General features: G+C 44.7%; 1 protein-coding gene and 1 pseudogene across 1 annotated transcript in view; both read left to right on the top strand.

Annotated features, from left to right (window-relative positions):
- SH3RF1 (SH3 domain containing ring finger 1) overlaps window positions 1–14,815 on the top strand; it is a 219,333-nt gene extending 204,518 nt beyond the window's left edge. The window contains exons 11-12 of the mRNA XM_075564245.1: window positions 862–1,211; window positions 12,424–14,815. Coding sequence (XP_075420360.1) covers window positions 862–1,211; window positions 12,424–12,592 — 519 coding nt within the window. The 3' untranslated portion in view covers window positions 12,593–14,815. The remainder of the gene's footprint in view (window positions 1–861; window positions 1,212–12,423) is intronic.
- A 136-nt stretch (window positions 14,816–14,951) lies between these two features.
- LOC142422753 (coiled-coil domain-containing protein 86 pseudogene) lies at window positions 14,952–15,802 on the top strand (annotated as a pseudogene).
- Window positions 15,803–16,153: the final 351 nt, after the last annotated feature.

The raw sequence follows: 16,153 nt of genomic DNA, 5'->3' as shown, positions 1-16,153 counted from the left end.
AAATATTAGTGGCTAGATATCAACAGCCAAAGATTGGGAGAAATTACTTTTAAAAATCCATTAAAAATAGAAATAGTAGGATTTTATAGATTGTAACAGTGGCAGTAATGTCCATCTCAAACTAATACATATGCAGAGGGGTTTCAAGAAGTTCAAAGAAAAATTCTATTCTCTCTCCATGGTATCTTTCCTCATGTATATTATGTTAGTATGGGTACTTTAGAGGAACAAATTCACAGCAACTCGTGTATAAGAGAGAGTTTTATATAAAGATTAAGTGAGCATCAACAAAACATCCCAACCCAGTGCTGCCCAAGCCCGCAAGTCCAACATTAACCCATATGTCCAAAACCAGTCCACAAAGTCCTCCATCTCACAAAACAGACACAACAATGCTGATTGCAGGAGGAAAGCTGAGTCAGCATGTAAACATCTCAGCGCTGGCAGGGGTCTCCACGTGGGTGCTCCAGCACTCAGGGCTGCATCAGGGTAGGTCCATGTGACTTCTCCTTGCGGGGATGTCTTGCAGGAAGTCAGCCTTGCCAGCTGAAACAGGGAACTGCTAAGGCAGCTGCACCCTGGTCCAACCATCACAAACCAAGAGACCCAAGAACTAGAAAGGCGAGTCTCACCAAGCCATTTATCCCTCTGCCCTTCAGTTAACCCCACATGTGCTTATTGGCCAGGTTGGCTCAATAAACTAACTCATATATTTACACTAATATAACAAAGTATGTGTTTGTACATGAAAAGACCTTCAAGTCTTTCAAGACCTTCAAGAAAATTCCATTATCTTTGGATTCTGTTTTTTCACAATCACTTTGAAGCCTGTGTGTGAGTAATTTTTTTTTCTTCTCCTAGAAAGAAAAAAAGGGGTTGTTGAAGCTGCTTTCTGGAGCTTCCACCAAACGCAAGCCCAGGTTATCTCCTCCAGCATCTCCCACCCTAGAAGTGGAGTTGGCTGCTTCTAGCGAGTTGGCCCTGCAGGGAGCAGTTGGCCCTGAGCTGCCACTAGGGGGCAGCCACAGCCGAGCTGTCTCCTGCCCCACAGAGGGGGATAGCCCCGCAGGCGGAGCAGCATTGGCCTCGGACACTCTGCATTCGAAGACAGGCTCCCTGGACTCTACGGTTCCCATTGCACCCCCTCCTCGTCAGCCATGTTCTTCCCTGGGTCCTGTCATGAATGAGTCTCGGCCTCTTGTTTGTGAAAGGTAAGTCTAGTGTTGGCCCAGAAGACAATCCAGGAAGTGAGTGTGCAATTTTGTGCTGGGGTGTATCTACCTTAGTGTTGAAGGTACGCTCACATCCTTTGTGCATTTGTGGATTTGTTTGTTTTTTGCCGACTTTGTATAATGGCCAACCACCAGCTTTCTTTCTTTTTTTAAATCATTTTATTGGGGGTTCTTACAGATCTTATAACAATCCATACATCAATTATATCAAGCATATTTGTACATATATTACCATCATCATTTCCAAAACATTTTCTTTCTACTTGAGCCCTTGGTATCAGCTCCTCTTTTGTCCCCTCCCTCCTTTGCCCTCCCACCTTTGTAAACCCTTGATAATTTATAAATTATTATTATTTCCATATCTTGCACCATCTGCTGTCCCCTTTCTTTCTTTCTTCTTTTTTTTAAACATTTTATTAGGGACTCATACAACTCTTATCACAATCCATACATCAATTGTATAAAGCACATCTGTACGTTCTTTGCTCTCATCATTTTCAAAGCATTTGTTCTCCACTTAAGCCCTTTGCATCAGGTCCTCTTTTTTCCCCTCCCTCCCCTCATGAGCCCTTGATAATTTATAAATTATTATTTTGTCATATCTTTCCCCGTCCGGCGTCTCCCTTCACCCTCTTTTCTATTGTCCGTCACCCAGGGAGGAGGTCACATGTAGATCCTTGTAATCGGTTCCCATGCTGTCCCCTTTCAACCACGTTTCTGTTATTCATCCCCCTGGAGTGGGGGGTTGTTGTACGTCGATCATTGCACTGGGTTCCCCCTTTCACCCTCTTCTCACCTCACCTTCCCTGTACCCTCATGGTATCACTATTCTCATTATTGGTCCTAAGGGGTTTATCTGTCCTGGATTCTGTATGTTGAGAGCTTTTATCTGTGCCAGTGTACATGCTTTGGTTTAGCTAGATTTGTAAGATAGAACTGGGGTCATGATAGTGGGGGAGAGGGAAGCATTAAAGAACTAGAGGAATATTGTGTGTTTCTCTGTGTTACACTGCACCCTGGCTGGCTCGTCCCTTCCTTGGGACCCTTCTGTGAGGGGATGTCCAATTGTCTACAGATGGGCTTTGGGTCTCCATCCTAACCCCCCTCGTTTTCATTGAAATGGTTGTTTTGGATCTTCTGATGCCTGATAACCTGACCTGTCAACAACTCGTGATCACACAGGCTGGTGTGCTTCTTCCATGTGGGCTTTGTTGCTTCCCTGCTAGATGGCTGCTTGTTTAGCTTCAAGCCTTTAAGACTCGCCAGCTTTCTTTTATATGCATGCTACAGCATACTCTGTTTTGTATTCTTCATCCCTCCATCCATGTGTGTTGGCTGGGTTAGACCCCCAGCTTCCCTTTCCTTTATTTTTTCCAGACAACCACTCCAGAATCATAACCAGATGCAACATTTCAGTCACTGGAAACTTGTTCATTTCTACTTCGTTGTTCTTGTTTCCATTTCATCACTAGCAATGCCATATTTTTCACATGTAATGGGCCCATGGAAATAGTGTGTGTGCACACACACAGTGCACAAAGGAAACACAGGAAACGAACACCAAAGGGGTTGTGTCGGCTTGTTTTTAATGTATAACAGACACATTACATAAAAATACAGTAGCACCCTCATCTTATGCTTTATCTTGTAAAGGTTACCATCAGTACTGTTTATTGCCTAGCAAAAAAAAATTAGAAAGTGCACTAAAGGTCATGAACGTATTTCACATAAATATAGGAATAGATATTTTAAGTGTGATCTATTTTTACAGTTTCTGTAAGCTTCATTCCTTCTCTGTCTGTATTTCAAAAATAAAGCAAAAATTCTAGTTTGTGATGGTATTGCTGTGGGGGTAAATTTTTATGTTGTTCATTTGAATCTTAGTATAAAATGTCATTCTTTAACTTGCTTAGGTTCCCCTGACCTGTATTTCAGATGGAATTGTATGAAACTGAAACCACTAGAAACCAGAGGCCTTTGCTTATACCATTTAATTTTGGTGCCTTCTTTAGCTAAAAACTATAAGAAATAGAAAAGAGCAACTTGGGTATGTTAAATACAAGTACACCATGCTTGTATCCCAAAGAACAACCTCCCTGTGAAGATATTCTAAGTCTAGAGTCCCTTCTGGGTGAAACCAAGCCAGGTTCCTGAGTCAGGAGGAGAGCCAGGGCTCTGAGAGCATAACCACACTTTTGATTCAGGAACCAGACAGAGAAGTTTCTTAATTGGCAGATTTCTCCCGCGGCTTCAGCACTCTCAGTACTGATGGTAACCTTTAACATTAAAAAGACAAAGGATAAAATGAGAGAGAGCTACTGAATTTTTACTCTAATAATGTGTACAGTGCATGGTGTGTGGAAATGAGCATCCTTGGTGGCACAGTGGTTAAAGCACGATTCGCGGATTCCGTGAGAGGAAGCTGGGCAGGCCCTTCCACAGGGATGCTGTCATGGAAATCCTGTGTGGCACGTTGTCCTCTGGGGTCACAGTGAGGCAGTATGGACTCGATGGCCATGGGGTTGCTTGCTTGTTTGTTATTTTGGTTTTTATACATATTTATACCAACGTGAAAGATTGTTTTTGTAACTCTAATCCTTATAAAGTGAGGTTTAGAAGTGAGATACTGACTTAGGAAGTGTCCTTCCCTACAAGTAAAATTACTCTTTCCTCTCATCTGTGATGCTTTCCTAACAGCTCTGAGATTTTGTCTCGAACGCCCCTCATCTTTTATTGTTATTTCAGCCTTCTTAACTCTGCTTTTCTAGGCCAAGGCCTCTGTCCCTGGAGTTTTCCCAGATTCTCGTTGACTTCATCCTGGTCACTCAGGCTCTCTCTCCCAGGCACTGGTGTGCAGCTTTTCTTCCATGTCTGGAGGGCAACGCGGGACTCTTCCTGGCATTTGTGGCATTTGTGCCGCTGTTTGAGTGATGGTTCACTTTGCCCGGGCGCTCCCTAAGCAGGGCCCAGGCACTCCGGCCTCTCTCACTATGCATCCTTTTCCAGTGCCAGATGATCTCAACCTCAGTGGCTTCGGCATTCCGGGCCCTTCCTCTTCTAGGAGCTAATTTTCAACCATAGGCCCCGGCTGTTCGAGGCTTCCAAGAAGGAGCAATTGCTCAGGCAGACAGGCGATGTTGTTGCCAGGGGCATGGGATGCCCCTCACAGATGGAGAATGGGGGCCTTATGATGGCACAGATGGGCATGGGCACCTGGAATCTTCGGAAGGTTTTCTATATCACACTTCAAATTTCTGCAAGTGGGAAAGAATCCTTGAGAGGAAATATCTACTTCTGATTATGCTTGTGTGATCCATACGCTCAGTGGACTCTTAAATCTTATAGCCTGCCTGCCCACCTACCTTTCCACAAGCCCTTTCTTGCCCCTGTGTAGCGGTGGCAATAGCATTCATTTAACATGGATGCTGAGGGTGGCCTGACTATAATAACAGTTGAGAAAATGTGTAAAGACAAATATTGTAGGAAAGCATTGTATGATTCCCTGGGAAAGGACTTTATTTTGTTTCCCAGAAAGCTTCCAAGCATATCACAGAGTGAACAGTACTCTGTGCTGTAAATGAAGGAGAGATGAAGTCTGGCATCGGTATGACTCAGAATGCACTGCAGGGTCTTACTGAGGCTGCTATGCATCACACTGAACACCAAGAAGCCCTGCCCTGGCAGGGTGCAGAAGCCTGGGGGTATCCTTGCAGAAATTTCACTACTGGATGCTCTGGAAATCGTTTCCTGTGTGTAATATTGGGATAGTCCCCAAAAGATGGGATTCAGCTTGACTATCAGGAAAATACGCATGAAATTTCCTCTCAAACCATGACCCTGTCCCATAAATCTCAAGCCAAAGAATGTGACCGAGGCAGCCTGTTCTGTCGGTGGGAAGCAGCGCTCACGTGACAGAAAGCTCATAATAAGGAAGGATGAGCCTTGAAGTGTGTTGACAGGTCTGGGTCAGCTGAGAGAATTCTCTGAGGAACAAAAGGATTCTTTTGTGTTTGCTGGAGATGCTGGAGAAAAGCAAGAAACTGCACTCTACCCTGGAGGCAGAAAAATGAATCAGTGGTGACAGCAGAAATAATAGAATAAATATTTTAGATTGTTTTAGAGGGAATGAGAACCAATAATTAGGAAATTGCAGGGGAAAGAGTAGAAATAAGGGCTGGCAAGGGAAGAAAGTACATGTGACAAGGTTTGGGTTTGTTTTTTCCCTTTTTTTTGTTGATCTTTTAAAAAAACACAGATAAGGGCTTATGGGAACACAGCAAGTTCTCTATCTGTGTATATCTTCAAATTTAAGAATTACACCGATAACTACATACCACTAAACCCATCTAGTAACTGCAAAAGAACCTATAATCCTTGATCAGCGATTAAGCCAGGACACTTGGAAATATACAAATTGGATAGAGTTAGATTTACACAAAGGCAGTCAGGCTTAACCAGCATGATTGATTTCTCGGAGTCAGTGACAGTGTAACCGCTGGGTGAAGCAATGGACATAATTTACCTGGACTTCTAGCAGGCTTCAGAGCGAGCTAGTGTGGTGTCAGCAGTGAAAGCCTTAGTTGTACGTGAAATTGCTGCGGCAACTAGCAGAAAGCGTAAGTGGTTCCCCATCCAGGTTGAGGCGATGGCAGGGTACCTCTCAGAGACACCCGAGGTCCGATTTGGCTATGGCAGGGGAGATTAGAAAGGAAAATGTGTGAACTACAGAGAACACCGGAGACACCAGAAAGATAAGAAAAGATATGTATTTTATAAATATATATTATATATATATCTTTTAAGTTTTGCTAAGAAACGATGGCAAATGCCCGTTTTAATGGAATCCAGAAACCGTTGTCCAAACTAGGAAAATTGACATTGGAGGCCAGTGAACATATAATAGGATTCTTTGTTTCTTCTGTTCCACCCTCTTACCAATCTCCAGGTCCCTCTCCAGGACCCATGCAAATGATGAATGTACTTGGCTGCTAATGAAAGATTTGGCTTCCGTTCAGAGGTGGAAGAACAGCCTGATAGTCTGAAACCTTAGTCATGGCCAACGTACAGTTCTACTCTTAACACACACGGGTTTCCATAAGTTTGAGTCAACTAGTTACTGGATGATTATCACCAAGAACCAAGTTAAGGCCAGACAACCACCAAGAGAGACACAGAGACCAGACGAGAGACCGACCGACTGAGACGGGGATGAGTCCATGAAGCACACTGCCTCTTCAGCTCGTTTGTTGAAAGAGAGGGGATTGGTGAAGAGTGCTGTCTAGCAGCTATCTTGTAACCAAGAGGTGATCAAGAAGGTGAAAACCACATACCAGTGAAGGAGAAGAGAGAGCAAGAGCTGGGGTCCTTGATGATGATGAACCTATCTGGACCATGTAACTTTGAATGTCTTGTATGATAGAAATAAACCCCCATTTGATTAAAGGGAGAAGCGAGTTTTGCTAGTCAATTAAGCCTTTTCTCCAAATTAGAAAGTAAGTACGGTGAGGTGTAAGGTGGATTTCCATCATTTCACACCTCAAGCAGTATATGGCCATTCACCAAGCAAGAGATTGTTTCCAGCTATGGAGTCAGAGGAGCAGTGGAGCCAGGCTTTGAGAGACTCCTGGGTATGGATGGCCTAGATGTCATGAAAGGGAATTCTAAGTGGAAGGATTGACATAAGCAGAGGGGGATGAAGTGGGGAATATGAAGGCCACATTTGGGGAACATGGATACCTCCAAATGGAGTTGCCATTGTAGAGGCATTGGAAAGTCAGGGATGATTTGTGAACAATGCAGAGCTAGAAATAGAGTTGACACATAAGAATATTCATATTCCAGAATAAGTTGGGGTCAGGATGAGATCTGAACCTGACTAGACAGATTATTTGACCAGGTGGAGGTAGCAAGGTGGCCAGCCAGCATGGTGGCAATACTACTGAAGTGGAGAGGGTAGGAGACAGATTCTGAAGGCCAGCTGGGCAGATCCCAGGGTGTGCATAGAAAGAACCGTCCAAACTAGCCCTGTTCACATCAAGATGCGTGTAGTCAGAGAGTCTGAGGGTGGAGCAGCAGATGTGAAGGGTCCCTGCCGCTGTGCTGGACATCTGTTTGTTGATCTGTAAACACCCTACTTGGCTAAGTCTGTCCGTGCCTGAGCTGGTCATCAGCCAGTTGTGCCCAGTGTTTGGTCTAATGAGTTTGCAGTAGAAGTCTGTGCAGACTGGAAGAGTTCTGTTAGCTGCTGCACCTGGTAGTCTTCATACAATCAAGACTGTCACACTTTCCATTATGCACATGGGTTCGCTCCCCGCTCAGCCCCCTAGAGGTTTCTAAGTTCGCAGTGAAAATCTGCTCTCACTGGGAACTTGGCAGGCAGATTATGTTCTTAGCTCAGCAGTAGTGCGAGTTTTTGTTTCGTTTTGTTTCAAGGAACAAAATAGATTTTGTGCGTTTTATAAAATGCAAATATGAATCGAATTCACCGCGAGTTGTTCCAAGTACAGTTTCTGTTCTGCTCACCGCTAAGGCTGCTGGAGGGGAGCTGTGGGGAGTACATTTCGTGAGAGAAGATTGACTCTGAGTTTGGTTTGATTCACTTCTGTACTTTTCCCAGACTGGCAAAGCTTGACTCACATTTTAACTTGCCCCAAATGGCAACTCTAGCCTGGCTCTCTGAGCATTTTGTAGCATCTTGGCATCAAACTGGAAAGAACCTGGGAAACATTTTCATTGAGATTGTTTGCTTCGGATTAGTCCAGGCTGAAAATTATTTGTCCTGCTTTTAAAGCTATCCAGAGAAAGCCTCAACTGCTTCATTCTCAAGTTTGTCAAGTCTCTTCTGAGGAAATCCTTCTTTCGACTGTTGCCTTCATCCCTTCATGTGGGGAGGTAGCAGCCACTAACTGTCCCTCCCTACACCCCCTGAAGTACCAGGCTCTTGGCTCCCACAGCGCCCTCATTCCTGTTCCACGCTGACCTCGCCAGCCATGTGCTTCCCTGGGTCCTGTCGTGAATGAGCCTCGGCCTGATGTCCATAGAACATTTGAAGTAAGCTGAACTTCTGTCTCCAACTCATTCTACACAACACTGACTGACTTTAAAATGGCAACTCCATTTCCAGGTATCCATCACTACAGAATCACAGACAGATACCGTAGCAGGTTCTAACCACGTGCCAGAGACCAGAGTGAGAGCAGCACATAACTTTGACCAGGGCTCACCACAGCCTTACTGTGCAGACATGGACACAGGCTGAGAGAATGAACTGGACAGAAATTAAGCTGTGGTCTGAGTGCTGGCCCTCTGGGTATCTGTACTTAACCTCCTCCCCACGTCTGTGCTGACCTTCCCAAACCTCTCCACGTTCTTTTTCCTTAGTGAAGATCAAATGTCATAATTAACAGAAACTTTACATAGAGGTCTTATTTAGAGCACACAAAGTTTATATAAAAAGCATAAATAAATAAAAATGTTTGCTCTGGTGAAAGATCTCACTTTCCTTAACGGTTTCGATTTTTAAATGAGTTAAAATTTGAAAAACCATTCACCATGAGTTGCTCTGTTGGAAAAGTGTGGTCTGAGGCACTGTTCACAATAGAAAGAAAGCTCTTTAGCAAGACTCTATCTGCAACAGAAACAAATAGCTAGGACAGTAAATACAGAAGCTTCCAGTGATGAGCTTGGCAGCCAGTCCTAATTTTCCTTTTGTGCTTTCCAGGCCTTCTCGGTTTTCAGCATTGAGCATATAACACTTGAGTAATATAGTTGAAAAGTAAGCTATTTATTTTTAATGTGACAAGTTAATGTTTTTATCTGAGTATAACTTAAATTTCATCATTTCCATTTGCCAAATATAAAAAAATAAGAAAATTGATTTCGGATAATCACACCCTTTGAGTAGTAGAAATAGTTTTTATTCCTTTTTTTTTTTTCTCCAGGATTTAGGGTTGGGTTAGAAATCCATGTCTAGACTTCTGCTAGTTTTATTAAATAACTGCCCATCTCTAATTCTGTTATTTCGTGTCTTGCAAACCATCAGTAACTAAGATACTGTGCTCACACTCAATGATCTATCTAGAGATGTTGACTCTAAGCTAAATGTTAAAAGGGTCTGGAGGGCTCTAGTGGTTACATGTCTGGCTACTGATTGAATAGTGGGCAGTTTGAACCACCAGCCTTTCCTAAGGGGAACGGTGAGGCTGTTTACTCTCCTAAAGATGACCATTTTGGAAAACCCATGGGGCAGTTCTACTCTGTGCTGGACGGTGACTTTGAGTCAAAATTGACTCGACAGCAGTGTTGTTGGGGGTTGTTTGTTTTTGGTAAGCTAGATAGTCATAGACTCTCTTGATTTTAATTAACTACAGAAAAGCAGATCTAAATGTAGAGGCTTCCTAACAGCAGTGGTGAATGTGGAGAAAGAGTAATGAAGGGGCTGCAAGAATCTCTCCCTCTGCCTCTGCCCGACAGGCCGACCGTTGATCTTTTCCATAAAGGCCAAAGCCCTGCGTTCCTGTGATTCAGCAGAGCCATGGGTATTTGTCTAATGAGAACTGCAGGTTTTCAGTAGTGCAGACATTCCAGAATGTTGACCCCCAGATCAGGCCTTCTCCCACAATGCCTTGCCTCCTCCCTCATTCCATGCTTGATTGAGCTTCCAGCCTGGAGGTTTATAAATACTTGTGTTTGTATTAACCTAGCCTTTCTTGGGAATGATAAGCCAACCTCCATGCTGGGCTTTTGTTTCAGATCTTGGGAGAATGATTTGGTCCCTGGGCCCAAAGAAGTACAGGAACCATCTGGGTAGCCGCTCAGCTTTTGCAAAGATAGCATGTTGTCTGGGACTCCTGATTCCCTTCTTCTTAATCTAAGTGGATTTTATAGTTTATGAAATGGGAGAATGTTGAAACTAGTAATGTTCTGAAAGAACTAGACTCCAAGGAGTTTCAAAAATATTGAAGTAATTTTTTTTCTTGAGTTCTTTCTGCCTATCACTTTGTAAGCTTCGGTGTTTTTCACCTGCAGTCTGGGTATGTCTTATTTTCTGACTCTAAGAATCAAATAAAGCTAGAAATTCAAAATAAACTTTAAAGGTCAGTGTAGGACATGAAAAAATAATAAAAATGTATAAATATCAAGGGTTCATGAGAGGAGGGTGGAAGAGGGAGGGGGAAATGAGAAGCTGATACTGAGAGATCAAGTAGAAAGAAAATGGTTTGAGAATGAGGATGGCAACAAATGTACAAATGTGCTTGACACAGTGGATGGATGTATGGATTGTGATAAGAGTTGTATGAGCCCCGGTAAAATTTTATAAAAATAAATAAACAGAAAAGTGGGTGAAATGAGACAGCAGTCGCATGGGGCGGGGGAGAATAATTTATAAATGATCAAGGGGGGCAAGGGAGAGGAGAAAATGAGGAGCTGATTGATGCCAGGGAGGGGCTCAAGTAGAAAGAAAATGTTAAGAAAAAGATGGTAACAACATATGTACAGATGTGTTTGATAAAATGAATATATGTTTGGGTTGTGAATAGAGCTGTAAGAGCCCCAATAAAATGTTTTTTAATAAATTAATCAACTTTAAACTTGACTTTATCAAAAGTAAATAAAATTGACTATAAATGGAAAAATATGGGAATGGATAAGGGTGATGTTGAACAACGTGATGAACCTGACTAATGTCACTAAATCAGACATGTGAGGATTGTAAGAATGGTAAATGTTTGGGTACATTTTTTACTTATGCAAACCTTGTGAGCATCAGAAAAAAGATATACTTGTATATCCACATTCATTCGCTTCTATTACTCCATAACAAATTAGCCTTAAAACCTAGTGGTTAAAGCAATAAGCATATGTTATCCCACAGGTTTTATAGGTGAGGAATTGGGAACAGGTCATCTGGGCCATTCTGGTTTGTAGTAGTCCTGGAGGTAGCTGGCAAGATGTCGGCTTGAGCTGCCGTCATCTGAAACCTTGAGCGAAACCACAGTTTGCACTTCCAGGGTGGCTTCCCACACCACTGATAGCAAGTTAGTTCTGGCTTTTGTAAAGAGTCCATAGTGTCTCACCATGGTGTTGTCTCCAGAGAGAACCAAGTAGCTGATTTTCTCCACAAGTGATTTAAGACGAGTAAAATGGACGCCTCACTGTCTTTTATGGCCAAGTCTCGGAAGCCACACACTGTCATTTTCACCATATTTTTTGGTTGTCCAGGTTATAGCTTTGTACTGTGAGAAGGACTGCCTAAGAGGATGAATTCCAGTACACAGATTTGGGGGAGGAGAGGGAGCATCTTGGAAGTTGGCTACTGTGTGCATCTTTTCCCTGGTCCCCTCAGTTGGGAGGAGAAAGACAGGAGTGGAGAGGGATGGCACTAGAAACACAGAAAGGGAAAAGGAGGTGGGGTATCAAACAAGTCGCCTCCCTCCAGCTTCCAGAGCTGCTCCCCATATTTTTGCCTAGGACAACCAAAGAGCATGAGGCGGGGAGGGGGGTCAGCAGGGCTTTTGGGGTTCTTCACTCACATCGGAGTTGAGAACTGCTAGAGAAACAGATGTAGATGGAGTCTCCTGGCACTCAGCACGCCATCCTCACTGCTCGCCTCCACTCCCCAGACCAAGATAACCCTTCTGGGTGAGAATGTGGGCATGTAGAGCAGACTGCTGCTTCATCCATGTAAGTCCTAATGCAGAAGGCCTAGCGTGGATGGACTTCTTAACCCCGGGCCGGGGCAGAGCACAGTCCATTGAGGCGGCGCAGTTCTGAGAGGACTGAATCCACCTACTCAGTGGCTTCTCCCAATTGCCCAAATCAAAGAAATCTGCTCTGTACTTCTTGGAGAAGAGAGAGGAGACAGATGGTTTGGGAAATGAAGCAAGACTTTCCTTCTGTCTGGCTGAGGTACAGACACTTGGGAGGTGGCAACAGTCGCTCCCGCTGTAAAAGGTCACTCCAGCAAACCAACCTGGGTCATCAGTAGTAGACTGTCACCCATGTTTGGACATGTGTTAATAACAAGTGTCTACTAAACGTAGGGTAGGTGTATTTTGAGTTTTGTACAAACATTCTCAACAATTTCATGCTAGCTTCCTATGGTGTTTAGTGTAAGGTTGGTACAGACTAAGCTTACATCACTTGTGTAGCTACTTCAAGCAGCCCTCATTGATACATTTCTCTCTCGTAGGCATAGGGTGGTGGTTTCCTACCCTCCTCAGAGTGAAGCGGAACTTGAACTTAAGGAAGGAGATATTGTGTTTGTTCATAAAAAACGAGAGGATGGCTGGTTCAAGGGCACATTGCAACGTAATGGGAAAACGGGCCTTTTCCCAGGAAGCTTTGTGGAAAACATCTGAGGAAACTAACCACAAGAAGGTGTAAAGTCGCATCACACTACAAAATAGCACAAACACATTTCGTGGACAGCGCATCTGTGGACCTCCAGGCGATCAGGAGATGAGCAAAGATCTGCGCGTGACTCCAGGGCCGCACAGCGCAATTACAGCAGCGAAGAGTGAAGGCGGCGTGTGCGTGGGTCTCCTTCCTTTGAGTTCTGTGTGGAAGGTGTGCCTTGTAATGTCTGATTCCCTGTACAGAGATACCTTTGTGTTGTTCCTTTTAAAATACAGAGAATGGACAATGGTTTACAGGGCTTAACTAATTTATTCACTTTTCTAAACTTGAATTCTTGTAATAGAAATTCTTTGGATTATGATTTTAAGAAATGATTAATTTATGAAATGTTAGCTAAGGAGAATCTGGATTCTCTCCTGTTGAGAGCCAGAGGTTCTTTTGGGGTAGAATGAGTTTCCTCCCAACTCCCACGGGTCTAGTCTGCTGCTTTGTGGCAGAAGTGCAGTGCTCTGGTTTGACTTGTCTCTGAAGTATATTGACCTCAAGAAATGTCATTTTCCTTGGAAACCAAAACAGAAGTGGAGCAGTATCAATAAGATCCCGGGGGGAGGAGTCAGAAACTTTTGAGAGAAGAGAAGTTAGTGGTTCCCTGCCTTTCTTGGTTAGTCAGGAATCACCCTATAAATCCTAGTCCTTAATGTAGTTAATTTTTGTAGGAGGAAATCAATTAAGTGATGGAGATGACTACACAAAGCACAACTCTTGACTATAAATGCCCAGATAATCTATTTAGTTTAATGGAAGCAGCTCAGTTCACTGGTTGAAAATGGAAGATGGAGGTGTTTTGCTCGCTTGCCTGAGAATGGCTTATGAAACGGTGTTTCCCGTTTGACCCTCAGTGGTGTGCATGCCCCGACACAAGGAAACATTTGTTAAGTGATGCTTTCATGCCAACCTCAAAGGCTGTGAGAAACACTGTGAAAAGTTTACGTTCATCCATTGTGAATCTATCCCTGCTTCTTGCATGTGTTACTGGATTCCCCCAGTAATGTAGACTGGCCATGGTGTGTATATTTCATTGCGGTTTCCTGTTGAGGGTAGTTTACACTCAGACTTGACCAGGACAGCAGGAGATACAAAACAACCAGTATAGTCTTCCCTACCCCAAAGCCAGTGCACAGAGAAGTCTCTGGGATGGCTCACCCTCTCTGGGTTCAGGCATCGGTTGCCGTTCGCTAAGGCAGTAGAGAAAATGGGCTTTTATGTCCGCCCAGCGCCGACAAACATAAAAGGTGAGTTGCACCAGGTCACTGATCCTATGACTGTAGTTGTGCAGCCCAGAGAGGCTTGGCACAAGTGAATGTGCCCACACCTTACAATTGTGGCAGGACAGCTGCGCCAGACTCTATATAATCTAGTCTTTGAAAATGCCGACTCTGCTTGCTTTCAGTGTGGTGCCACGTAGCCGTGGGTCTGGGTCATCCTGGCGACAAAAACGGAGGGAAAACAGCCTGGTGGTGAGTGAAATCATTGCCACGGTTTTCTCATTAAAAAGAAACTTTGCCATTTTTTTACTGCTAAGATTTATGACGGGAATATAAACATACACCGAAATGTCGTCTTGTCCTGTATAAGAGGGTTCGTGGTCTTAAGAATACAGTATGTGGTTGAAATGAAATCATTCCTAAATCATTTGTTTCTGTTGTTTTTACAAAATGCTGTACATTATGTTCTTGTGTGTGGGATTCTTTTTAAGAAGAAAAAAGTCTTTACTGGGATAGTGATGTAATATATAAAGGTTGGTGAAATGAACTTTAGTTAGGCAAAAGCTGGCACCAGCTTTCATCTTTATAAGTTGACACCAATGTGTCATAATATTCTTTATTTTGGTAAATTAGTGTATTTTATAAAATAAAAAGACTACTACAGGTTAAGATAATTTTTTTACCTGTCTTTTCTCCATATTTTAAACTATGTGATTGAAGTACCTCTGTTAATAGTTTTTTGGTGTAAAATTGGTTAAAATTTCATCTGTTAATAGATCTTTAGGTAATATATGTATGGATTTTCTATTGGTTTTGGGGGGTGTTGGAGACAGTAGATGGAGATTTTGTGATAAGGGCTTGTTAACAGTGAGATGGTAATGATAATCTTGCACTTTATCCTGCCTTTTCATGTGAGTCATTTGAGGACGGGATAAAAGGTTCAAGATTAAAATTTGATGTTCAAGCTTCATGTGTCTCCTGTGTTAATTCTTAACTTTTGCTTAAAAAAAGTAGAGACAGATAGAAAAGCGCTGGTAATCCCAGAGAAGGCTGGAGCTGCACATGGGCTCAAATTTAGAAACTTTCAGTCTGGGTCATGGATATGCCAATTAGGCGTAGCCAGCGGTTGGAAGGTAGAAAACCTGAATCCCCTCAGAGCCCCACCTCCGTTTTGCGGGTGCAAAGAGCCTTTGTGGATTTCGAAGAGGAAAAGGATCCCGGGTCCCCACGGAGTCCTTCCAGCGAGCCGAGCCAGGGATCCCCGCTACGTGAGGCAGAGGTAATCCCAGGATCACCCAGTTTCCGTCAGAATGTAGGCCTGGGGTCTCCCCGAAGGCAGCCAGAGCCTGGCCCTGAGTCCCCGCAGCGTCAGCAAGATCCAAGCATGGAGTCACCCCGAAGACAATCAGAATCGAGCCCTAAATCTCCTCTCCATAAGCCAAAGCCAAGTAAGGAGGAGCCGGGTCCGGGTCCCCCCGACGTCAGCCACCAGGCTGGACCCGACTCAACTCGGAGCTGGCCCAGAGTAAGGAGGAGATGATCCCGGGGTCTCCCCGACATCACTTTCAACCTGACCCAGGGCTACCAGAGCCGCCTCCTGGCCAGCAAGCGACAGGTCCGGAGTCCTCGCAGCCACTGCAGGAGCTGACACCCCAGTTACCCGGGTCCCCGGTGTCAGCACGAGCCCCGCAAGCCAACCCCCTTCTGGGGAGACGGTGCCAGGGAGTGTCGAGCAAAGAAGAGGTCCTGTAACCCAGGCCTCAGCGTCCAGGAGGCAGGGGAGGTCCGATGATTCCGAAGGGGAAGCCCAAGTCAGAGCGGGTGTGGAAGGATCGCACCAGGAAGAGGCTCCTTCTCCCAGATGGTGCAGAAGCAGCCGCCCCAGCGGCCAGCAGCCCAAAGCTGACCTCGGGATGGCCTGAGATCCGCCCTGGGCAGCCACCCTGAGGCCACCGGCCTGGCACCCTATGGTTCCAGAACAGCCGAACCCGCCCATGGGGCACCTGTGCCCTTCCAACTGGTGGGCACGTCTTTGGGGAGAGCAGCCCAGAGGGGGCCTGGTAGAGGGAAGGCTCAGACCGCCCCGCCCCCCTGTGACCCCACCACCACCATCCTGGCCCTTCTCCAAGTGCCTTCACCCCAAGAGCAGTCTGGGCTTCTGTCTCTCAGGCACTGATGGTGACCCCTCCCCCCTACACGTGTGTGCCCATCTCTGGGTCCAGCCAGCTTACCAAAGGCTGCTCTAGGTACCTCGGCACCCCATCCCACCAGCCCTGTCACCCTGGGAGCTCACCACCA

The sequence above is a fragment of the Tenrec ecaudatus genome, chromosome 12, assembly GCF_050624435.1.
Source record: "Tenrec ecaudatus isolate mTenEca1 chromosome 12, mTenEca1.hap1, whole genome shotgun sequence".
In the NCBI taxonomy this organism is placed as follows: Eukaryota; Metazoa; Chordata; class Mammalia; order Afrosoricida; family Tenrecidae; genus Tenrec; species Tenrec ecaudatus.
The sequence above is the reverse complement of the archived record's forward strand: the minus strand, read 5'-3'. Positions and strand labels throughout refer to the sequence as shown.